General features: G+C 42.1%; 1 protein-coding gene across 11 annotated transcripts in view; it reads right to left on the reverse strand.

Annotated features, from left to right (window-relative positions):
• MCC (MCC regulator of WNT signaling pathway) overlaps window positions 1-26621 on the reverse strand; it is a 301430-nt gene that overhangs the window by 116520 nt on the left and 158289 nt on the right. For all 11 annotated transcript variants that reach the window (XR_005358095.1, XR_005358096.1, XR_005358097.1 and 8 more), the window contains exons 3-4: window positions 10854-10996; window positions 689-831 (exon numbers count right to left, since the gene is read on the reverse strand). Coding sequence is in view for 6 of the 11 variants with exons in the window: in XM_038534596.1 (XP_038390524.1) it covers window positions 689-831; window positions 10854-10996 (286 nt within the window). In the remaining 5 variants the exon portion in view is untranslated. The remainder of the gene's footprint in view (window positions 1-688; window positions 832-10853; window positions 10997-26621) is intronic.

The following is a 26621-nucleotide window of genomic DNA, read 5'->3' on the forward strand; positions in this document are numbered from 1 at the left end:
ACAGCAGAAGCAACTTATTACACACACTCTCTCTCTCAACAAATAATTTTCATGAAGTAGTACTGCCATTTTTTTTCCTAGTCGATTTCACTTAGAAAATATTTTTCATTGAATCCCAAGACCCACTAATAGGTCATGACCTGCAGTTTAAAATACACCATGCCAAGTATTCCTGGATGGACATTTCTCTACAACCTCAAACATAACATATTTATTTCCCAACTCATTTCTCACGAAACATCCTTACTAAGAAATATGATCATTCTCTTAGTCACTCAGAACCAACATGTTAGAGTCATTTTGGATTCCTTCTTACCCAAAAGTTGCTAAAACCTATTGGCTCCCCCACCACAACGTATCACCACCCATTCCATCCTTCCCATTCCTGCCATTACAGCTCAGATTTCACTGTAACTTGGAACACTACAATAGCCTCATCAGCTGGTTCCCCATCTCCAGAATTTTCAAATAGAGGTGATGTACATTTGAATCTCAAACATCAAGGCAAAAAGCTAATTCACCTCTTTAGTTCCAACAAAGTAACATGTAAGGGACTCAGATGGATGTGCTTTCATCTACTCATCCAACTCCTTGACTAAATTTTAATTCAGGCTGCCTCATATTTCTAAAATTCCCATTACAATCTGGAAGCCAAACTCTGGCTTCGTACAATGGCAGGCAGACTCACCCATGTCAGCAGTGACCATGGTGGATTGGTTTTCGGGGATGGAGACAGAGGTCTGGTCTTGGTCCATGCTTCGAGAGTCTTCGTTGACCTCATGCTGGCTCTGGCTGAGTTCTGACCGCAGTTCTGAGTACTCATCTTCCTCCCTGAGAACAAAGAAGAGTCAGTCACCACTGACAGAGACAGATGACGAATTCCCAGAGAATATGACTTCTAGGACAAGAAAGAATTCAGAAAAGAAACAGATCTGTTTCCCCTACCTTCCTCAGCTGTATCAACTAGGACTCTTTTCAGACCAAATGAAGCCAGTCACCTCTATGGTCAAAGGTTGCTCCTGTATCCACATACATACTCATACACTGAACAAGATCCACTTAACAGTCTACTAGAAACTTTTTCACTTTTAAGAGTTCTTGAAGAAATTAGATTTCTTCACCTCCTCAAATTATGGTGTGAAAAAGAAGCCGAGACTTGAGAACTGGTCTGAGTACTGAAGTTCCAGTGAGCAAAATAAGCAGGAGTCTGGTGCATAGGAAATGTCACATCCCATCACCTGGACAGTCTCCATGGTGGACTTTCTCCTTGGAAGAGGATGTAGGGAGGCGCTGGAGCTGGAGCTACCAGAAAACCGGCACCTTACCTGTGCAGATCAAACTGGCTACTTTGAGAGGTATGTCTGGTAAATACTACACTTACTTTCCCTCAACCAAGTCAGTAGAGTAAAGAGATAGGAAAAGTGGATGGGGAGAAGAGAAAATGGACAGTGAGTCAGTGCAGCCCACTCAGTGGTCTGTTTCCATCAGTCAGCACTTCTAACAGGAAGACAACACTTAAATGCTGCCATGTTGTTTACACACACACACACACACACACACACACACACACACACTCATCCCTTCACAGCCCTTCTCAGTCCCTCAATCTTTTGGTCCCTGAATTAGCTATGGGCAAGTGAAGGAAATTTATTATTTAAGATTTTATTTATTTATTCGAAACACACACACATACACACAGAGACAGAGAGAGAGAGAGAGAGAGAGAGAGAGAGAGGCAGAGACAGGCAGAGAGAGAAGCAGGCTCCATGCAGGGAGCCCAACGTGGGACTCGATCCTGGGTCTCCAGGATCACGCCCTGGACTGAAGGCTGTGCTAAACCGCTGAGCCACCGGGGCTACCCAAGTGAAGGAAATTTAATATTGCAGTATGTCTTTCAAAATGTGTGCATACCTCTTCCTCACACCACCACCATCACTATACACACACTGGACACCTACATGGAGAGGGCAAAATAAGCCCCCTGTGAAGCATTTATTTTACAAATGAGCCAGAAGAGAAAACTGTCAGGGGGGTCACCTGGGTGGCTCAGTGGTTGAGCATCTGCCTTGGGCTCAGGTCGTGATCCCGGAATCCCGGGATCAAGTCCCACATCAGACTCCCACAGGGAGCCTGATTCTCCCTCTGCCTGTGTCTCTGCCTCTCTCTGTGTGTCTCTCATGAATAAATAAATAAAATCTTAAAAAAAAAAAAAAAAACTGTCAGGGGATTTAACTGAGGATGGAAAGCCCATGAATGTCTGTGAAGAAAGCCAGGGAGAGAAATCCTTCAGATTAGCATTCACTTAAAGTTGTTGACACCAATGGGGCAGAAAGTCTACAGTTTTGGGTTTAGGGTAGACCCAGATGGTGACATGTGACCACTGGAACTTGGGGAAGAGGCAACTGCCATTTTAAGCTGGGGAAACACATCTATAAATTAAAGAATGTGAAGAACTCTCCAGAGTTCTTAGTTTTCTCAGGAAATCAACATCCTCCCAGGGAAGGAATTCAGCTGAGCCACTGCTTTATAAGGTGTTTTTAATAAAAGCCATCCAGAAATCGGGGGAGATCGTATATAGATATTAAGCCCCCAGACACGCAAAATATGAATTAGAATGGGAGTGGAAGGCAAAATATATATATAGGTTAATCTTCTATGAATAAGTTAATTATTAGACACCTGCAAAGCCAACAATAATTAGGTTTAGGAATGAAAACAATTAAAAAGTACCTTAAGAGTAGCTTTTTTGGTCTAGAGGGTAATTGTGCCCTGATACACCAGCTCTCCTTTCAATCAGCGGTTAAAAATATGATTGTAGTTAATGGGAGGTTTTGTGATGAATAAATTACCTTTGTTGCAGGGCCAACATAATCAGCTTCAGCTTGGCTGAGACTGTTTCACAGCCAAGAAAGCCAGATAAATGCTGCTGTATCTCTGGTATAAATGGCATTTGCAAAATTGTTAATAGCCACCTTAAACCCTCCTGGCTTGACAGTTTCCAAAACATATAGGGCCTGCCAAATCTCATGCTTCGTAAGGAATTACTTCTGGGGATTATTAGGATGAATTTTATATAGCAGTGAATAGGGAAGGGTAGGAATAAGAGACTTGATTGTAGGGGCCATTCCTTGCTGAGGTCAGAATACAATCTGCAGGACAATTGCACCACACTAGAAGCGTTATGTTGGGCGGAAGACCTTCAGGGTCATAAAATGCAAACTAAGGATACTTGGTCAATGTATTCGAGCACCAAAATAAGAACAGGAAAGCAAAGACCAGATGAATGCTATCTTCCAGGAGTCAAATATGTTCACAACTAATTCTAACCTAAGAAGCATGCTGTGTGTGGACACAGGGCACAGGGGCTGCAACCACGTGCAGCAACCACGAAGACTTTCTGGATGGAGCAGCACTCCAGAGACATCCCAGGCAACTAGAGTTTAGATAAGTCTTGAGGGTGGAAGGGCACAAGCAAAGACTCAGAGGAGCCTTTGAACACGGATGAGAAAGAATGGAGAGGAATAAGTGGTAGGTATAGCTGAAACCAAATAGGGTGCCCAATGTAACACAAGGCTGGAGGCTAGAGGGGCACTTGAGCCACTTGCTGAGTGGACATTTTTTGATCAGAAGGAGAATTTACGGGATCCCTGGGTGGCGCAGCGGTTTAGCGCCTGTCTTTGGCCCAGGGCGCGATCCTGGAGACCCGGGATCGAATCCCACATCAGGCTCCCGGTGCATGGAGCCTGCTTCTCCCTCTCCCTGTGTCTCTGCCTCTCTCTCTGTGACTATCATAAATAAATTTAAAAAATTTAAAAAAAAAAAGAAGGAGAATTTACTGTGTCAAAGGAAGCGAACGTGAGTTAGACAAGAGAATCGGAAATAAAATGATGAAGTCTAGGAATTCAGGGGAAGAAGTAAGTGTCACCAAAGCTCTTATATAAAAACAGGGAAAACAAGCAGCTGTGGAAGTGGGGGGAGCGCAGGTCTCTGTTCCTGGCCCCAAAGGGAAGGGCTGAGCCGAGAATACACAATTTCTGGCTGAGATTCTTCCTTATGGTAATTACACTGAATATCAGAGTACAAACAACTCACATAAACAGAGTAAACAGTAATTAGAGGCAGACAACAACCCTGAGAGATCAGGCAGGATTCTGTACCACAGAGAATGAGGTAGAAAAATGGTTAAACTGAACTGAAATACTGAAGTAAGTGCAACCTGCTGTTTCTCCTACTGACTTTGGTTTAAAAATTCGGAGTTGCATATCCTTATCATCTCCTGAACATCATAATTGGCACCATCCCTGAAAAGAGGCTAGAATCTGGGACTGAGAAAGAACAAAAGCCAGTTCTCGCCAGGGCCTTCTGTAAGCTGATGGATCCATCTGTGGTCGCAGTATATGCACGTATAAAATTGGTGCTCAGCGTATTCCCTACATGCAGAGCGACGGAATGAGAAGTCAAAAACATTGTACCAGTCCCAGCGGTTACACAAAAGCAAGAACGTGAGGTGTGTTTTCATGGTAAAGATGTCCAGCTAACAACACAGCATCAGCAACTCAGCGTGACTTTCTTTTGTGTAAACAGTAACTCTTGGCAAACCATAACTTACTTCTTTGGGAGGAAAAAGGCTTTCTCCAAAGTACACCAGTTGCTAATGCTGGTGATGTGAAGGGAGAAAACATGAAAAGATCCAAGAAGTGATCATTGTAAGCCAAAAAAACCCCCAGAAACTTGATAAACTGATAACTGTTGGTAATCATACACCATTGTGATAGTTTCATAATCACGGAATTACAAAGTTCTCAGGTGTTTCTCTTTGGAGGATAAAGAATAATCTCACAGGATTCTAAATGTACCTTATTTTATTCACATAGATGCATTTGTGAACTGCTTCCAAATTGCTCTTACAGTGGCAATGATTAGTGCTTGCTACTAGCTTAAATAACAAAACAAAAGAAAAAAGCTCGCACACAGGCAGGCATTAGATTCTACCCACCACCTATGTAACTAGCAGTGGCTGACTGGCAGAGATCTTAGAGTTTATCAAAGCAGGGATCAATACCTTTAATTTACAAATAAGACAAGTGAAGCTTAAAGAGGCTAAGTGATTTACCCAGGATTCTGCAACTAGGAAGTGGTACAGCCTCATTCCTAAATTTAGGACTAATGAAACAAGTCAAATGTGGTGATCTAAGGAGAAAATCTGGTTGTTGCTGTTGTTGGCAATTATTTTTATTTTTATTTTTTTAAGATTTTATTTGAGAGAGAGAGAGAGAAACCACACACAAGCAGGGGGAGAGCGGAGGGAGAGGGAGAAGCGAACTCCCAGGACCCTGGGATCAGGACCTGAGTCAAAGGCAGATGCTTAACCCACTGAGCCAACTGGGTGCTCCTGTTGACAATGATTTCTAAAAATTCCTTCTCATTACTGGCAGGGGTGACATAATCTTATCCGAAAAGGGAAGTGTCAATAAAAGGATAATTCTTTTCCTGCTTTCCAGACCTCAAGCTGAAGCACAATAGAATCAGTAATATTTGATAGAAATTATTGACAGAAAATATTGATACAAATATTTGTACCAATATTACTTCCTTAGCAATCCTTATGTATATTTTATTTGGCATGCACACTCATGCCTTGTCACTGGACTGATTTGTGAACAAGACGCAGATGGACACCTGCCTGCCTGCCTTGGAACCCTATGTTTAGCTAACCCAGCCTACCTGATCTGGTGGGAGTTTAGTTGAACCACAATTCTTCCTTACAAATGAAAGAAGACTTGCCCTGAAATGCCATAAATCTTTTACAGAACAAAGATTTTTTTTTTAGATACATTGAGGAAATGTATTCTTTCAATTCTCTTAGAGTATCTAAAGCAGGAAATCAGTGACAAGTCTGATTCTTCCTGCAATTCCACCTCTCTTTATTTTTCCATCTACCACAAAGGAAGATCAGACTAAGCTATGAATCTTTTGGGGGCAAATGGAAAGGTCAGGCTCATGATGCAGGCATGAGATTTTAGAGACTGGATTACATTAGAGCAGACAGAGACTTTGCATATCATCTTTGTTGCCAAATGAGCATTTCGCAGACAAAGAAGCAGAAGGGTAAAGTGCCAATGCTGAAGGAGGTAACTCAGACAGGAGAGGTCAGTGCTGTAGGGCTGCAGCCATTCAAGGTGAAAAGGGAGGGAGAGCCCAGAGTCAGAGCCCAGTCTGAAGGTGAATCATGGGGACGGAAGAAACGTTATAGGGTCATAGAAGTTCAAGAAAAACACACCAGAAGGAAGATTTGCAGGCAAATCCTACAGAAAAGGACCAGAAACAAGAAAAGGTCACTGGATTTTTCAGTTAAGTCATTAGTGATTTTCAAAAAGGTATAGCAGCTTAGGCTGTTATAACAAATCACCATAGACTAGATAGCTTAAGCAACAGGATTTTATTTTCTTAGTTCTAGACTTTTGTTCCAAGACCAAAATCAAGGTCTGCACAGTCAGTTACTTTCTTCCTGGCTTACAGGTGGCTGCCTTGTCACTGAATCCTCATACGCAGGGAGAGAGCGTGGGCTGCGAGCAAGCCCTCTGGTGTCTCTTCCCAAGGCTCACTACGCCTTCCATGCAGTCCCCACCCTCATAAACTTAACCAAACAGAATTACTTTCCAAAGGCCCCAACTATAGATGCTATCATATTCAGGGGTAGGGCGTCAACATAGGAATTTTGAATTTGAAGACATAACTCAGTCTTTAGTAAAAGGAGCTTCAGCAAACTGTTGCACTCAGAAGCCAGACAGCAGTAGGTTAACAAACAAATGGGAAATGAAGCAGAAAACATGACTACTCATGAGAGCCGGCAGTGAAAGGGTGATGTTATGAGAGTAGCTTTTGGGCAAAGAAAATAATCTCCTTGGGAAACAAAGAGCTCATGTTTAATTTGCTTAGAAATCCAAGAGTACCCCCGGCCCTGTTCCAAAGTGAGCTACTGATGTATTTTTCCATCCTCCCCATTCTATTATATAATCTCCCCAAGTTAGAGGAGCATTTAAAAAAAGCCACCCATAACATACAGTTAAGTGAAAAAGCATATATTACAAAACACTGTTTGCTGTATGATCCAATTTATTTAAAATATTCATGAATAAAATTTTTTAGAAGGCCATATATACAAAATGTTCCGTATTTATTCCTAGGAGATGGGATTTAGGATGCATCAGGCAGGGTTTAGTTAGGAACATAATCTACAGTGGATGTTTCAAGTAGAAGAGATTTAAGTCAGGCAGTTCCATGTTTGCATAACTGGGAGGACCAGAGAAGCGTGGGTAGAGGCCACCAGGAGCTGTCAGATTTGCCATTGCAGCTGTGAACCCCTCAAAGGTCAGGAAACTGTCGTTGCCTTCACACCTGTCCACAGCTCCTGCTCTGAAGTGCTAGACCTCACACCTATGAAAGTTTCTACATCAGCTGCCATCATGATCTGAGGAACACTGGCTCCCACCTTCCTTCTGCTTTCCAAACCCATTCTAAGGCACCTCACTGGCAGAACCAAAACTATATCCAGCACCCAACTGTTAATCTGGGAAGTAGTTCCAAGGGTCCAGCCCCTTTAATTCTGGGGAGAGTAAAGGGGTGGGAATAGTACTGGGTGCTACCTCTCTGGCTGCTCAACAACCATACCCATCCTCTCACACACACTGAAATTTCCAAATTGCAACAGCAATGACACCAAGCTTTGGTAACTATCCCTCATTCAAATGTGAATGGACTCACCTTCTCACTGAAATGGCAGACCCTAAGTCCCACCAGTTATTGTATCCATTGTCAGGCAATCACTTCTCTTCTAGTTCAGTGGCAAATCCACCTAGATATCATCTAACCTAACCACTAGATGAGTTTCACCAATACCAGATCATCTAATATAACAGGAGAAATTAAGAAGATAAAAAGGAAATTGAATCTATGCACAAATAAGCACAAAAATATGCACAGTCTAGCCATCCTTTCTGGCTATGAGGCTATGGTTGATGTTTCTGACTTCCTTCTTCCACTAGGAAATCCCTATTTCCTTTGTGTCTGGCCAGCACCTTAGCTGGTTAGAGATCTTTATCTAGTAAAATAATTTGCAATCTTTATTCCTGAGGGACCTAGCCCTAAGTGTATATACCTGGCATCCCCTACCTGGGATCAGATTGCTACAAATTCTCTAAGCAAAGTAAGACTCACTTTATCAGACAAGGAGGGGGGAGTGCTTCTGCAGGAAGGGAGTCTGTAGGCTCTAGGTATTCTGATTCATTTAAATCTACTCACTGTCTCCATTCAAATTCTCACCATTTCATCTTTTCCTATCAATGCTTACTCTTTACTTCAGAGATCTGATGTGGCTATAAGCTCAACTTATATTGGAATTCAGCCACCTGCAGTGTCTGATTCTTGGCTATGTTAGCCCTATGGCTACAAGAGATGGGAGAGTGAGTATCTTCTAGGGTGGCCACAGAAGGTGACTGGAAATGAAAGTTTCAAACTATAAGATTATCTTTTTTTTTTTTTTTTTTACTTAAGCAATTTAGTATTGCTTATGTATGGATATATCATAGCTTACATAAACTATTCCCTTATTATTTTTCAGTATTTCCAATAAATTCCTAACTCAGGCCCAAACTAAAGTGACAAAAAAGTCTATAAGCTACCAGCATTATACCTGACTAGCGTGACAATCAATTCTCTACATTCTAGATATGCTAGAGCAGTGGGAGTTCTCCAAGGTGTCTGGCTGCCATTGCACTCAGCATAGCATAGTATCTCAGGACTTGAGGGCAAACCAATTTCCTGGAGTGCTGGGGGCAGGAGACATGCTTTAGCCACGGAGATCAGAGGACCAGAAGAGCCTTGTCTTCCTGGCCCATGGGTCTCCATGCCCCGCAGGGAGTCCCCGTAAGGAGGGGCCAGCTCATTTACATCACAAAAACTGGCAGAATTTAAGGTGACATCTCACAGATGCAATCTCCCTTTAAACAAAAAGCACCAGTAAATGTTTATAGTCAAGAAGCTCACTGTTGGGATGCCTGCCTTTGGCTCAGGGTGTGATCATGGAATCTGGATAGAGTCCCACATCGGGTTCCCTGCAGGGAGCCTGCTTCTCCCACTGCCTGTGTCTCTGCTTCCCTCTCTCTGTGTGTCTCTCATTGTAAATAAATAAATCTTTAAAAAAAGAGAGAGAGAGAGAGAGAGAGAGAGAGAAGCTCAATGTATTTTAACACAAAGAAGTTTGGCCATTATGTTCAATTTAAACATCCTGAAACTGAGTTTTCCAGGTGATGTGTGATGCTTTTTTTCCCCCACAACTCACTGAGCCCATTTGCCCTCACCTTCTCAAGTGTTTCAAAGTGCAACATGTTTTAATGGAAGTTACAAATTTGCCAATGTACTATGTCAGCCTTCTTTAAATCTCCTATAATCATTTCTTTGGTCTGAAAATTCTTCTCTGTTCTTGCGTTTCTAACCTACAATCATGCTGAAGACCAGGATACAATTTAAAAGCCTTGGGGTTCTAAATTGGAATATGGAATTTATCATGTGGCTCCAGTTCTGTGCAAAATTTTCCATGATTTTGCCCAGAAAACCAGAGTCCCATCAGTACCCTCATCAAATAGCCCTGTCATTACTCTAACTCACAGAGCTGGAACAAAATGCACCCAAATTTTCTTCTAACCTGGAACTTCTAGAAGGAGAGTTTAAAGCAGCTGCCTTTACGACTGCCCTAATAGTGGCTTGTGAACAAAGCATTCTTTTTCCATGAAGGTAGGTGCCAACCATTTGCTTTCCCCGGGGCTGTTCCCTGAGGACAGGCAGGAAGAGAAAAGTTCTCATCCTTGGCTAAGTCACTCAAAGCAAACCCCTCTGAACAGCAGGGCAAACACACCAATTAAGTGTTGTGTGCAGGAGCCTTAGGTGTTAACTGATTGATAAGGAAGGCAGGACCCCCAAAAATCACTTTCACGGAAAGAATATTAAATAAAAGCAGAGAGGCTGTGGGTTCTAACTCCACCTCTATCCTCTGCTGAGTATAACTTCAAAGTAATTTCTTAATATTTTTAAGCCCCAGACTTTTTTCGCCAGTAAAATGATATATCCAGTCTTGCCCCCTACCTTAGGAGATTATAAAAGGGCACATCAATGATGGTAAATCAACTTCAGGTGAGCTCAAAATGTTAGATGATCTCAAAGCACACATACTGCTTTGTCATAAGCCAGCCACATTCATTGAGCTCTCAATATTCTCAAGGGAGGCACACAGTTTGCACATCTAGAGCAGACCTGGTGGATTCAAGAGGTGATAGGGATACTAGTAGGGAGACAGAGGGCCTCCATTCAGAACCCATTAATAAAGCATCTCATCAACTTCTGATCTGACACCCTTATCAGTAACTGAGGATTACAACTCCCACCCTGTCTACCTTCCAGGGTAGCCCTCATGATGATCAAGACAAGAACAGAAGAGTGGAGGGGAAAGTGCATGGTTAACAATGTAAAGAGAAAGTAGTTATCAACTGTAAAAGTCTTTGTTGCAAATAAAATATCATTATTGGGCAGCCCCGGTGGCACAGCAGTTTAGCGCTGGGCGTGATCCTGGAGACCCTGGATCGAGTCCCACGTCGGGCTCCCTGCATGGAGCCTGCTTCTCCCTCTGCCTGTGTCTCTACCCTCTCTCTCTCTCTCTCTCTCTCTCTCTCTCTCTATGAATAAATAAATAAAAAATCTTAAAAAAAAACATCATTATTATTCATTGGGCCAACTTCAATTCCAGGAGCCAGGTTAGAGCCAAGGGGGCAGAGAGAAAGCCGCGGCCGGGAGCTCACTACCTGATGGTGGTGCCTTGCAAACGGTCTATCTTCTTATTGAGCTCAGCAATGATGCTGTGGAGTTCTGTGATGCGCTCCTCATACCGAAGCGTTGTCCGCTCCTGGACATCCTCATGTTCTCTCATGAGGTGGGACTGCTCACACTGGGATCAAGAGAACAAGACAGAAGTGCCAATGAGTTGACTCATTCTAAATTTTATGGTCTCAAACTACCACAACCTCAACATTGAGCATCCTCCAAATAAATGTATGCCCGCTCATTGGCCAGGAATCCCAGAAACCACAACAGCAGCTAAATTTTATAATGCACTTCCCTCCCTCCCTGCCGGGCCTCCATGGACAAAGTCCTTGCCTTTGTGGCACTCGTTCTGTCTTTGGGAGAAAGTCCCTCTGCCATTGCTCAAAATCTTTGTGGCACTATCCGAGTCTCCTGCTTTTGTGTCTCCAAGAAGTGTGCAAATGGCCCAAGCTGGATCCAGCAGATACCTTCTTTTGGGAATGTGAATCTTAAGTGAATGGACTTAAGATTGCATGGAGGTGATTCACTAGATGGAGAGTCCTGAACAGACTGTCCCTTTGTTCCGATACTTAGATCCCAGAGCTTCCCCTACCCATGTTCCTTTTGGCTGTTCAATTTTCCTTGTACCAATTCAATCCTTTTCAAAAAAAATTTATTTTTTAATTAATTAATTATTTTTTGATTCATTCATTTTTTATTGTTGACATTACTGGGATAGGCTTCAGCTACTTTTCAACCAAATAGTCCCAAGTGGTAGGACAACATTTCTTATCTGGCTGGTTATCTGTAGACTTAATTCTTTTTTTTTTTTTTAAGTTTTATTTATATATTCATGAGAGACACAGAGAGAGAGGCAGAGACATAGGCAGAGGGAGAAGCAGGCTCCCTGCAAGGAGCCTGATGTGGGACTTGATCTCAGACCCTGGAATCACATCCTGAGCCAAAGGCAGATGCTCAACCACTGAGCTACCCAGGCACCCCGACTTAATTCTTTCCAATATCCTTTTCTACCAGACTATGAACTCTGGGAAGGCAAGGACTAGGTTTCTTCATGACTTAGCCCTGACACCTGGCATATAGCTTTGCTTCACTGTGGGCGATCTAGTAGTGTTATGGAATGAATCATTTGCAATGTATCACACTGTCAAGACTGCTCTGCAGAAACAATGACAGAAGAAGCTGAGGTGCTTCCCTCGCTCAGCATTTGATGTCTAAGACGCAGCAGATGCTATAAAAACATTTTTGTAGCTAGAGTTTAAATCCTAAGAAACCTGTTCATCTCCTTCAGTCCTCTGCCCCTCCTCAATGCCCTGCCAGTCACTGTGCATTTAATCTCATTTGCATAACAAAACACTCATCAGTGATGGAACAAGGACTCTAGCTTCTGTCCTTGTCTACTGTATTCAGCCCTGATTAATTTCCTGTCCAGCAGAGGAATTTTAATTTCATTTCAGCAAGGTTTTCCTAATGCCAAGAGCCATATGTACTTGCCAGATTTGCATTTTCAGGGCTGGTGGCAGCTGAGCAAGGGTAAGACTTCTTACCACCACATCCAACGTCCTCCTCCCTCCCTAAATCTGTTGCTTCCCTTGGTGTAACCCAGAGGCTACTGGGCAGGGACAAATGCCTTCAAAGATAAGCAGAACACCACACTAAGCCCAACTCAATACTGAAACAGAAGTATGCAGTAAATAAGTCTGATAAATGTGGTGGTATATATCACGGCAGAGACCACACCTGCCAACAAACTTGATCAATATTAATGTAGTAACTTGCTGGAAGCTGCTCAGAGCTCCAGGAACAAGATTGGAGGGAACAAGGTTGTGGAAGCTGCATCACAGACCTTTGTGAGGTAGCCGCTTTAGGAGAAACCGTGATGTGAACTTCTGTTCTTAATGACAACCTGCAGCATCAAATAACCTCCACTCAAGGTCAAATGCACATGAAGTATGTAGAAACTGAGGCAAGGATAAAGGGTGAGTGAAAGTCACATCTACAGGGAAGCTTTCCTAAACATATCACAACCCTAATAGGCCAAAAATATTCTTTCCATGAAGTTATGCCTTTTCATTCATGATCCATCATATTTTACAAGGAACAACAGAAGCCCACAAAATGACAGTGTGTCAGAGACAGTATCTGTCAATAAATGAAAAAGGTTCATACTTCTCTGGAACATACCCACAGCAGAGTACTGTTTCTCTCTATCCCTGCAAAATATCTGTGAGCTTCTGTTATCACTCTTTATTCCCACCTTCAAATTATATAAATCGGCAAATGTGTGTGTATATAGCAACGTACATGTGTCAGTGTAGCTGGCACTCTTATGAAGATCACCAGTTTTAGATCTTAAAATAATTACAAGATAATGACCAGTGTGATCTGGATCTCATTTATGCCATGACTCCTACTGCACTGCCATCTTGCTGGTTCCTCCTCTTCGGTTTTCAATACTCAGCGCCCTAGGGCTACAAATCACGATGAAATGCTTCCCTTTACAAACTCAAATTCCCCACTTATTCTTCCTCCTCCATAGTCTTTAGAGGCCAACTGCCTACCACCATGACCAAAGCAGCCCAGAAACTGCAAAATTCACCTAAAAATGAAGGTGCGCAAATATCCATCGAAGAATAAGGAACATGATCAATCAATAACCACCAAGACAACCCTGTGCATCCCTGGTGACTGTTGTGAGTTGCCTAACAGGTAAGATCCGGGTAGCGTAGCAGGGGGGTGCCCAGGTTGCTAGGAGAGCAGATGGCCGATGCCCAGATAACAAGAGCATGCTATCTGGTACTGTACCATCTTCACCCCTGCCTGTAACTGAGAAATCTGCCTGAAGGGTATGAGTATGAACAAGAGACAACAGGAAGCCTGATGATTCAGACAGAATAGCACTCGTAGGAGACAAAAGACTCATAATGTATATTTGGAACTAGGGGTTCATTTGGGAGTAGCAACAAGAATAGATCGGGGGAAAAACACTTAGCTGAAGGCAAAGATATTTGGTTTATGTTCCTATATTTTTTCCTTAAGTATGGTTTTTTTTAATAGAGGAAAGCCTCCATAATTTAATTCTTCCTAAAAATAACAGATATGTCTTGATTTCCCATAGCATTTAAGATACTATGCTGAATGCCATAGTGAGGGTCACTATGACATGTACTCTGAAGGGAGCTGCAGTCACAGCTTCCAGGTGGAATTTTCTGCTGGAGAATAAGAAATGTGGACAGAAATGGGGGTTGAGGGAAGGAGAGATGGTAGAATGGTACCCTGGGATTCTTTATACAATGAAAAGAGAACACTGGAAACTAATCTTCAAAATTCCCAGCCTCCAGGTAAATGAATGACTTGAGAGGACATTGCTCAAGGCTCATCCCCTTGAGGTATCACAGTAAACACACTTCACCCATTCTGCGTACACTCGCCGTATCCAAAGATATGCTGAAGCACCCATCTCCAAGCTTAGTGAAAATCCCTTGAGCTTCTCCAAGCTGTGGGGCAGGGCAAGGTGGAGCAATGCCCATAAGGGCAACAGGGCAAGAGAAAACAAGTCATCACCTGCAGAAGTCAAAAGAACCCAACAACAACAATAACAAAAACAAAACAAAACAAAAGAACCCAACAGAACACCCTTGTTAAATGGCTCCCATTGAACTGCACAAGACCAACCCCAGGAAAGTGGCACTTTACGGCAGGAAAAGTGGAAGATGAGTGGTGGCACTCAGGACAGACAAAGCCATTCTGTGCATGATCAGTGCCTTCTTGTGCTAGCAAGCTCCCAGCAGGATTGGTCTGTTTAAGTCATACCCTATTTTATGATCACACTCTAGTATTGTTACTAACCCATGCCTCTCACCACCTTAAGTTTTCATGACCTGTGAGAGCATTTTTTTTTAACCTGGGATGGTATGTGGTTTCAGGTATTCTGTTTCATAGGGGCATAGGCTAGGTCGAGTTTGATACTACACCTCCATATAAGAGTCACCTTTGGGCAGGTACCCCAGTAAAGCCTCAATTGAAAAGGTAATACAACAAGGATAACTAAACAGAAAAACGCAGTATTACTTCTATAATTACTACTTAATGTTTGCACAAATTTTTTGATTTCTAAGTTTAAGTACTTCTTTACACATTAAAAAATGACAGATGTCCACTTTTTTCATAATTCATGAACAAAACTCTTTTTCAAATGGTGTTCATTTCTCTCCAGTCTGTACACAGGGCTCTGCCAGGACCACCATGTGGCGTGTGGATCACATAAGCATCAGCACCCCTGTGGTAGCCAATAGGGGTATTCATCAAGATTGGTTCACTTCCATCCATGCACATGACGGGATAATACTTTCTCTCCCCTTTGAAGCTACATATGGCCAAGTGACTTGTTTCAGCCAATGAGGTATGAGTGAATTTACAACATTTGTGTCTAGAAGCCTTTAAGAGCTCCTTCATGATTTCTTACATTCCCTTCCCTGGCCATGGCTGCTAGGAATGTTCAGACAGTTGAAGACCATCACAGCTTAAGAGGCTGATTGAAGACAATGTGGGATAGTGTCCTGCCAGCTCCTAGTAAGAAATAAGAAATAAGCCTTTGATAGGTTAAGCCACTGAAAATTTGGGGTTATTTATCACTGCATATTCTGATGACATAATCATTTTACAGATGAAAACAAACTAGATGTAAAGTAACTGAACCCTCTGAAAAACCATCTGATTCCTGTTTGCATCATTAAAGGGCTGAAGCTGTTGTAGCCACCATCTCCATCCCTCCACTCCTTTCCAGCCCCTTGACCTGCAGGCTTATCTCCATACCATTCGCCTAAAGATCTCCAAGGGCAACAGAGTCATCTTCCTTGCCTTTCCTAACCCACCCTGGTGAACTCCAGGAAACACAAATATTTTGCCTTCCAAAATCAAATAAAGGTAGAAAACCCAGACAACTCTCTCAACCCCCTGGAGCACCAAAATAGAAAAACAGACACAAGGGGGTTATGAGGGAATTTTAGGTCCCTCCAGTTCCCATCAAGCCAGTTTCAGCTGCCAAAGTCAATTATTCAGCAACAACTTTCTTAACAGGGAGGCATAGTAGCTTTTTCCAGCAAAGCTTACAAATGAGGGATGATTTTCTTCTCACCGTAAAGAAACACCCCATACAATTTCAGCTGAACAGAGTAAGGAACAGTCTCAAACAACATGCTGCCACTTCTTTACTATGATCACAGGGAACTGCATCCAGGGTTCTCCCCTCCTTCTCAGCCTATATTCAGTTTTTTACTGATCCTACATTATAGTAAAGAAAGCAAGTCTGTGGTTGTAGTATCTTGCCTGCCACGGATTTCTGAAGGTCAGAATCACTAGGATTTCTCCTGCAACTAAAAGTGATCTGAAAGGCCAAGAAAAACAGATTGGGATTGGATATGATGCAATTTTCCCCCCGAACTTCATCTGGCACTTAGATGGAGCATTTTCCCTGGGTTTCAGCTCTCCTATCATGATGATGAAGCAAATTTAAAATCTATATAAATATCTGTGTCTAGTCACATAAATTCGTGAAATTGCCTATATGCAAAAATGTTTAATAAAAATAAGCAGTATCATTCCAACCACCAAGAATATCTTTGGTATTGGTACAATCTTGGGATAAAGCCATGAGTCAGCCTTGAGACAGACTGGTCTGAGAACTTGAGCCCCTGTTGGAAAAACCCTGTGCAATGTAGTGATGCTAAGGAGCTTTATGGTTTTGTTAATGTTCTTCACTGGGTTTTATCTTAACTCCACAGAGGCCACTGATCTTTAATCATCACATTAGTCTCAGCTGTCAAACCTAAGAGCATTATGAACTCCATTCTTGAAAAATGCAATGCTATCATTAATCTGTTAACCCTCTCAACCATCCTAGTGAAAGGGGTCAGCACCACTCCCTTTGAAAATATGCAAAGAAGGCAAGCTACTTTCTCAGGGTCACACTGGATTGGTCTCAGTAATACTACTCAGGGTATTTCCACCCTCATTCTAAATCTTTGCCGGGGTTCTCCCACTGGAAAGGTGGGAGGAACCAGGCCAACTAAACAAAGAGTCCCAGCACAAATGGAAATGCCCTTGATGAGCAAAACAGCCAGAGCAATTTACCAAAGAAAAGTATAAACAAGTAAGAAAGGAATGGAAGACAGTTTATGACAAAGAGAATACAGCCAAGCTGCACCTTTAAGTATCTCATATTATCAGAAAGCAACAAGAAAGCACTCTCTCTATTATTTTTAATGAAAAACTATTTATGTTTTCTTCCTGAAAGGCAAGAGGTAGAAAATTCAGAAGACTTGCTTTCCAAAGACAAAAACTTTCTAGAAATAGAAAGTGCTCTGTATTAGTACTGACTGATTTCAAAGGGATTCATAAGTTTGAGATAGATCATTCTATAGCTCTTAAAAAATGTATCAATTTAAAATTTTTGCACTAAATAGGGATCCTTGGGTGGCGCAGCGGTTTAGCGCCTGCCTTTGGCCCAGGGCACGATCTTGGAGACCCAGGATCGAATCCCACGTCGGGCTCCCGGTGCATGGAGCCTGCTTCTCCCTCTGCCTATGTCTCTGCCTCTCTCTCTCTCTCTCTCTCTCTCTCTCTGTGACTATCATAAATAAATAAAAATTTAAAAAAATTTTTTGCACTAAACAAAAAATATGGTGAAAACACTGAACCAATACTGTACAGAATCTTTGCCAGTTTCCCACAAGGCTGTTCCCCACAAGGCTATTTAACGTTGGTGCAAGGGATGCCTGGGTGGCTCAGCAGTTGAGCATCTGCCTTTGGCTCAGGTCATGATCCCAGAGACCCAGGATTGAGTCCCACATCGGGCTCCCCACAGGGAGCCTGCTTCTCCCTCTGCCTACGTCTTTGCCTCTCTCTGTCTCTCATGAATAAATAAATAAAATCTTTAAAAAAAAAAATGGTGCAAATGCATGCATGTGTCTGCGCACCTGTTTGATAGGGATGGTAGGGATTTTTAAACGAAATGGACCTGTACGTCATGTTCCACCCATTTTGAGATTCCCTCTGGATGTTAAGGGCAGCCTGGGCAGCTTAAGAAACCATACAGGATTAGTATGGCTATGGATTCCCACAAAACCTGGATTCAAATTCTAACTCTTGGTACTGTCTAGCTACATAATCTCAGGCTAGATACTCAAACTCCCTAAACCTTTATTTCTTCTTGTAAAACACCAATGTAAACAGTACCTGCACCAGAGGTCAATATGAGAACTCCCTGAGGTAAAGCACACAGAATGCTTGGCACACTGCCTCACACAAAAGAGAGCTAAAGAAGTGTGATTATCACTGGTATAAGCTAACAGGGCTGCTGTTAATCAAATCCCTCAGGAAGCTGTAATGAACAACCTCCAAAATGCCCCAATGATCCCTGTATCTCCTTTGTTTGGGACCCTCAATGAGCCTGGATGGGACCTATGACCAGCTTCTAACTAATACAATGTGAAAAAGGTGATGGGATATCACCTCCATGACATTGAGACTCTGTCTTATCAGCAGACTTATCCCAGAATCTTTCTCTGCATTGATGGCTTTGAAAAAGCAAATTGTCATGAAGCCTGCAACCACAAAGAAATAAATTCTGCCACAGACATGGGTGAGTGGACTCTTCCCTAGTTGAGCCTTCAGATGAACATTGAGCTCTGGCCAACACCTTGATTGCAAACATACAGAAAACCCAGTTAAGCCACATCCGAGTTCCTGATGCACAGAAGCTGAGTTAATAAATGTGTATTGTTGTAAGCCAGTGATTTTGTGGTAACTTCTCACACTACAATAGAAAATGAACACAGAAACACTTTGCCTTCTCCTTCACAATGATCTCAGCTCCTTTACTCAGTTTTCCCCTTCCCATTACTATTTTTTTTTTTAAGATTTTATTTATTTATTTGAGAGAGAGAAAGTGAATGAGAGAATATAAGCAGGGGGAGTGGCAGACAGAGAGGGATAAGTAGGCTCCCCACTGAGCAGAGAGCCCAATGCAGAACTTGATCTCAGGACCTTGGGATCATGACCTGAGCCAAAGGCAGATGCTTAACTGAGTGATACAGGCACTCACCACCCCCTTCCCATGACTATTCTTAAAACTCTACTGGTAGGTTGACCTTATGACCATGTGTAATGAACCTTTTTTTTATTCAACTAGTTCCAGTGTCACCATCAATAATTACTCAGTAGATGTTGAAGCGCTTTTTGATTATTTCTGATGAATACAGCCATCTTTTACATTTTACTTTAATCATAGCTCCGTAATTTTTAGAACTGGTAAAACCTACTAAAGCCACCGAGCATAAATTTACACTTGAACTTGCTCTTCCACAATCTGGTCAAGCCTCAAACATGAATCACTCACCAAGGCATATGGCCCAGGAAGCATGGCACTACCATTTCATTGTTCTTTTCTTGCATAAATCTCATCTTTATTTTATTTATTTATTTGTTTATTCATTCATTCATTCATTCATTCGAGACAGAGAGAGAGAGAGGCAGAGACACACACAGAGAGAGAAGCAGGCTCCATGCAGGAAGCTCGATGTGGGACTCAATCCCGGGACTCCAGGATCATGCCCTGGGCCGAAGGCAGGCGCTCAACCACTGAGTCACGCAGGCATCCCAAATCTCATCTTTATAACAGGTATGAGACAGGCGAGTCTGACCTTTTTTTCATGTTCTCTTTCTTGGGTCCTAGTATCTGAATTGGAAAGACATCTCCATGAAAGAAACAGAGAGTAATTTTTAAGTATACATAGCATAAGAATGCAAACAGTATAGAGTCAATTAATGGCACTATGATGTAAAGAGCCACCAAAAACTATTACATAAGAATGTCTTGACCAGGGACTCCTGGGTGGCTCAGTGGTTGAGCGTCTGCCTTTGGCTCAGGTCGTGATCCTGGGGTCCTGGAATCAAGTCCCACATCGGGCTCCACATGGGGAGACTGTTTCTCCCTCTGCCTATATCTCTGCCTCTCTGTCTCTGTCTCTCATGAGTAAATAAATAAAATCTTTAAAATAAAAGAATGTCTTGACCATAAGGAAGTTAAAAGGGAGCTGACTCAATCCTTGACATAGCACAGAAAATGTTTTATATTCTCCTCTATCACCCTCTGTATAAGTTGCTCTTTGTAGGCTTAAATTTTAGTAAATACCCTCCTGGTTATCTTTTAAAAATCCGACTGCAGTACATGCCAACTTCTAGTTAAGAACTTTCACAATTTCTTTTCTCTTAAAATTTTCACTGATAAGAACTATAAACAATGGTTGACTTTGGATGGTTGTAAATTAGAAAACACAGTCACTTAATGCTATTTTATATTCTTCTTTAATACAAAAATAATAACTTTCTCAAAAAAATCTTATGAAACAAAAAAAAAACATTAAAAAATGTTCTAATTGACTGGTGCCCACTATTGAAACATCATATTGCTGTCTTTCCAGCTTTTCCTATCACATTATTACTTTTATAATTAGAAGGAAAATATTGTAGGTTTTCATCCAAATAAAAACTGAAAATTTTCATCTATATAACATCCTATATGAGGAAAGAACACTGGGGACCTTGTCTTGGCTTTGGTGCTAAGCTATTCATTCATTTTATCTTTTTTTTTTTTTTTTTCATTCATTTTATCTTGGGTAAGCAAGTTAACCTCTCTGGGATGTCTGACAAATGTGGGAGTGGACGATCTCAAGCATAAAGGGTCTTTCTTCCCTACTCAAACAATCTACAATTATGAGACATGAGTTTTCAAAAGTTTCCACAGGTCATCTAGACTGAGGACTGTTGACAGCCTGGTTTTTAGATCTCTCTGAATTCCTGCATAAAAATAGAGCACCTACACAGCAGAACCAAATGCTTGGAGACAAGGTATCCCGTTGAACAAGAAAATATAAGCAAGTAAGGACAAACCTACACCATCCACAAGCCTAAAAAGGTGTCTGAGTGTGCAGAGGCATTGGGAAGCAGCAAGGTTGGTGGACTCGAGGACTAGAAAACTCCAACATAAGCCGTCAGTATACACAGGTAAGTGAGGAGGTCCAATTGGAAAAGAGTAGGTAACACTAGGAGGGATTTTGCTTGAGCTGAAAGGAAATGAAGAAGGGGCCCAAAGTAAGATCTGAAAAAGCTAAAGAGCTAGTTCCTGAGAACTCTCAAGACTGGCCCCAGGACTTGCTTCCAGGAAGAAAAACTACTAACAGTGGGATCAAGATTGAACAGGATGGGGGAACAGGGACAAAGGAAGGAATAGATCCAGATAGAAATAGGTGAGGGGAACAGAGCCAGGAAGTGTCAGAAAGCAGGCTGCCATATTTTTGATGAAATGAAAACAACAGAAGATGAAACTTTATGAACTTATAAAGCCATTTTAAACCCTGCCTCTTAAAAGCTCAAGGAGACTATTTTTTTCACATAAAAATGAAAAATGGGGAAGTACTGAGGTCAAGTTCCATAAGAAGTTATAAGAAGGAAGAAAAAAAGACCAGAATAACATTCTTATATTCCATGAAAGCATGCCATAAAACAGAACATCCCTCTGCAAAAAAAGCCCAAACAATAGCCTACTGTTTCAAAATGAGCTAAAAGACTTTAAGGAAATAAAATTAAAACATGAAAGAATATAATTAGGATTTAGGAAAACTCACAAAGTAACAGAACATAGGAAAAAATTATAAATAAAATAAAAATGCATTTCAGGAATAGAATCAACTAGAAGGCACATGAGAAGGAATATACACAACATATAATGCCCCAAAAGAAACAGAAGATGGACAACAGGAAAAACCAAGTAAAAAGGGAGAGACAGATGTGAATATTGAGATATTGAAAACAGGCAAAGAAGATGTAATATATAAATAATAAGCATCCTTGAGGAAAAACAAATCAAAGCAAGAGAATATTAAACACTGTAATTGGAGGAGGGGCAAGACGGCGGAAGAGTAGGGTCCCCAAGTCCCCTGTCCCCACCAAATTACCTAGATAACCTTCAAATCACCCTGAAAATCTACGAATTCGGCCTGAGATTGAAAGAGAGAACAGCTGGAATGCTACAGTGAGAAGAGTTCCTGCTTCTATCAAGGTAGGAAGACGGGGGGGGGGGGATGGAGGGGGGATGAACAAAAGGCCCCGTCCCGGAGAAGCAGGAGCTGCACCAACCTTCCGGGGCGGAAAAGGGCTCGCAGGGAGTTGGAGCAGGACCCCAGGAGGACGGGGATGCCCTCGGGCTCCCTGGTACAGTAACAGAGGAACTGCGCCCCGGGAGAGTGCGCCGAGCTCCCCAAGGGCTGCAGCGCGCACGGCGGGACCCGGAGCAGCTCGGGGCGGGGGGGGGGGGGGGGGCTCGGGCGGCGGCTCCGCGGAGGGGGCTGCGCCACCGGGAGCGCGAATCCAACAGCGCAGGCCCCGGAGCACAGGGCCCCGGGACACAGCCCAGGATCGGGCCTCCCCCGGGACAGGCAGAGGCCGGGAGGGCCCAGGACAGCAAGGACGCTCCTGCCCCGAGCTGAACAGATCAGCGGCCCCGCCCCGGAGCCTCCAGGCCCTGCAGACACAGGGCTCTGTAGTTACTGCAGGGGCTGACTCCAGGGCTCCAGAGCTGGCCCCGCCACTGGGGCTGTTCCTCCTGGGGCCTCACGGGGTAAACAACCTCCATTGAGCCCTGCACTAGGCGGGGGGCAGAGCAGCTCCCCCAAGTGCTAACACCTGAAAATCAGCACAACAGGCCCCTCCCCCAGAAGACCAGCTAGATGGACAAGTTCCAGGGGAAGTCAAGGGACTTAAAGTACACAGAATCAGAAGATACTGCCCCGTGGTTTTGTTTTTTGTTCTTTTTTTTTTTTTTTTTTTTTTTTTTGCTTTTTGATTTCTGTTAGCTTTCCCCACCCTTTTCTTTCCTTTCTTTTTCTTCCTTTTTTTTTTTTTCTCTTTTCTTTTTCTTTCTCTCCTCTCTTTTTCTCCTTTTCCCAATACAACTTGTTTTTGGCCACTCTGCACTGAGCAAAATGACTAGAAGGAAAACCTCACCTCAAAAGAAAGAATCAGAAACAGTCCTCTCTCCCACAGAGTTACAAAATCTGGATTACAATTCAATGTCAGAAAGCCAATTCAGAAGCACTATTATAAAGCTACTGGTGGCTCTAGAAAAAAGCATAAAGGACTCAAGAGACTTCATGACTGCAGAATTTAGAGCTAATCAGGCAGAAATTAAAAATCAATTGAATGGGATGCAATCCAAACTAGAAGTCCTAATGACGAGGGTGAATGAGGTGGAAGAACGAGTGAGTGACATAGAAGACAAGTTGATGGCAAAGAGGGAAACTGAGGAAAAAAGAGACAATTAAAAGACCATGAGGATAGATTAAGGGAAATAAATGACAGCCTGAGGAAGAAAAACCTACGTTTAATTGGGGTTCCCAAGGGCGCCGAAAGGGACAGAGGGCCAGAATATGTATTTGAACAAATCATAGCTGAAAACTTTCCTAATCATCAGAGAAGGACAAACATTGTATGTTCTCATTTATTTGGGGTATATAAATAATAGTGAAAGGGAATAGAAGGGAATGGAGAAGAAATGGGTAGGAAAGATCAGAAAGGGAGACAGAACATAAAGACTTCTAACTCTGTGAAACGAACTGGGGGTGGTGGATGGGGAGGAGGGCAGGGGGTGGGGGTGAATGGATGACGGGCACTGAGGGGGGCACCTGACGGGATGAGCACTGGGTGTTATTCTCTATAACACCAAATTGCTCACCAATGCAAATTGAACACCAATAAAAAATAAATTTATTATTAAAAAACAAAACAAAACAAAACTTTCCTAATCTGGGAAGGGAAACAGGCATTCAGATCCAGGAAATAGAGAGATCCCCCCCTAAAATAAAAAAAAAAAAACCGTTCAACACCTCGACATTTAATAGTTAAGCTTGCAAATTCCAAAGATAAAGAGAAGATCCTTAAAGCAGCAAGAGACAAGAAATCCCTGACTTTTATGGGGAGGAGTATTAGGGTAACAGCAGACCTCTCCAGAGAGACCTGGCAGGCCAGAAAGGGCTGGCAGGATATAATCAGGGTCCTAAATGAGAAGAACATGAAACCAAGAATACTTTATCCAGCAAGACTCTCATTCAAAATGGAAGGAGAGATAAAGAGCTTCCAAGACAGGCAGGAACTGAAAGAATATGTGACCTCCAAACCAGCTCTGCAAGAAATTTTAAGGGGGACTCTTAAAATTCCCCTTTAAGAAGAAGTTCAGTGGAACAGTCCACAAAAACAAGGACTGAATAGATATCATGGTGACACTAAACTCATATCTCTCAATAGTAACTCTGAACGTGAATGGGCTTAATGACCCCATCAAAAGGCGCAGGGTTTCAGACTGGATAAAAAAGCAGGACCCATCTATTTGCTGTCTACAAGAGACTCATTTTAGACAGAAGGACACCTACAGCCTGAAAATAAAAGGTTGGAGAACCATTTACCATTCGAACGGTTCTCAAAAGAAAGCAGGGGTAGCCATCCTTATATCAGAGAAACTAAAATTTACCCCGAAGACTATAGTGAGAGATGAAGAGGGACACTATATCATACTTAAAGGATCTATCCAACAAAAGGACTTAACAATCCTCAATATATATGCCCCGAATGTGGGAGCTGCCAAATATATCAATCAATTAATAACCAAAGTGAAGACATACTTAGATAATAATACACTTATACTTGGTGACTTCAATCTAGCTCTTTCTACACTCAATAGGTCTTCTAAACACAAGTATCTCCAAAGAAACGAGAGCTTTAAATGATACACTGGACCAGATGGATTTCACAGATATCTACAGAACTTTACATCCAAACTCAACTGAATACACATTCTTCTCAAGTGCACATGGAACTTTCTCCAGAACAGACCACATACTGGGTCACAAATCAGGTCTTAACCGATACCAAAAGTTTGGGATCGTCCCTTGCATAATCTCAGACCATAATTCCTTGAAACTAGAACTAAATCACAACAAGAAGTTTGGAAGGACTTCAAACACGTGGAGGTTAAGGACCATCTTGCTAAAAGAAGAAAGGGTCAACCAGGAAATTAAGGAAGAATTAAAAAGATTCAAGGAAACTAATGAGAATGAAGATACAACCGTACAAAATCTTTGGGATACAGCAAAAGCAGTCCTGAGGGGGAAATACATCGCAATACAAGCATCCATCCAAAAACTGGAAAGAACTCAAATACAAAAGCTAACCTTACGCCTAAAGGACCTAGAGAAAAAACAGCAAATAGATCCTACACCCAGCAGAAGAAGAGAGTTAATAAAGATTCGAGCAGAACTGAATGAAATTGAGACCAGAAGAACTGTGGAACAGATCAACAAACCAGGAGTTGGTTCTTTGAAAGAATTAATAAGATAGATAAACCATTAGCCAGCCTTATTAAAAATAAGAGAGAGAAGACTCAATAAAATCATGAATGAGAAAGGAGAGATCACTACCAACACCAAGGAAAGACAAACGATTTTAAAAACATATTATGAACAGCTATACGCCAATAAGTTAGGCAATCTAGAGGAAATGGACGCATTTCTGGAAAGCCACAAATTACCAAAACTGGATCAGGAAGAAACAGAAAACCTGAACAGGCCAATAACCAGGGAGGAAATTGAAGCAGTCATCAAAAACCTCCCAAGACACAAAAGTCCAGGGCCAGATGGCTTCCCTGGGGAATTCTGTCAAACACTGAAAGAAGAAATCATACCTATTCTACTAAAGCTGTTCGGAAAGATAGAAAGAGATGGAGTACTTCCAAATTCATTCTATGAGGTCAGCATCACCTTAATTCCAAAACCAGACAAGACCCCACCAAAAAGGAGAATTATAAACCAATATCCCTGATGAACATGGATGCAAAAATTATCAACAAGATACTAGCCAATAGAATCCAACAGTACATTAAGAAAATTATTCACCATGACCAAGTAGGATTTATTCCCGGGACACAAGGCTGGTTCAACACTCGTAAAAAAATCAGTGTGATTCATCATATCAGCAAGAGAAAAACCAAGAACCATATGATCCTCTCATTAGATGCAGAGAAAGCATTTGACAAAATACAGCATCCATTCCTGATCAAAACTCTTCAGATGGTAGGGATAGAGGGAACATTCCTCAATATCTTAAAAGCCATCTACGAAAAACCCACAGCAAATATTATTCTCAATGGGCAAACACTGGGAGCCTTTCCCCTAAGATCAGGAACAAGACAGGGATGTCTACTCTCACCACTGCTATTCAACAAAGTACTGGAAGTCCTAGCCTCAGCAATCAGACAACAAAAAGACATTAAAGGCATTCAAATTGGCAAAGAAGAAGTCAAACTCTCCCTCTTCACCGATGACATGATACTCTACATAGAAAACCCAAAAGACTCCACCCCAAGATTGCTAGAACTCATACAGCAATTCGGCAGTGTGGCAGGATACAAAATCAATGCCCAGAATCAGTGGCATTTCTATACACTAACAATGAGACTGAAGAAAGAGAAATTAAGGAGTCAATCCCACTTACAATTGCACCCAAAAGCATAAGACACCTAGGAATAAACCTACCTAAAGAGGTGAAGGATCTATACCCTAAAAACTATAGAACACTTCTGAAAGAAATTGAGGATGACACAAAGAGATGGAAAAATATTCCATGCTCATGGATTGGCAGAATTA

The sequence above is a fragment of the Canis lupus genome, chromosome 4, assembly GCF_011100685.1.
Source record: "Canis lupus familiaris isolate Mischka breed German Shepherd chromosome 4, alternate assembly UU_Cfam_GSD_1.0, whole genome shotgun sequence".
Classification (NCBI taxonomy): domain Eukaryota; kingdom Metazoa; phylum Chordata; class Mammalia; order Carnivora; family Canidae; genus Canis; species Canis lupus.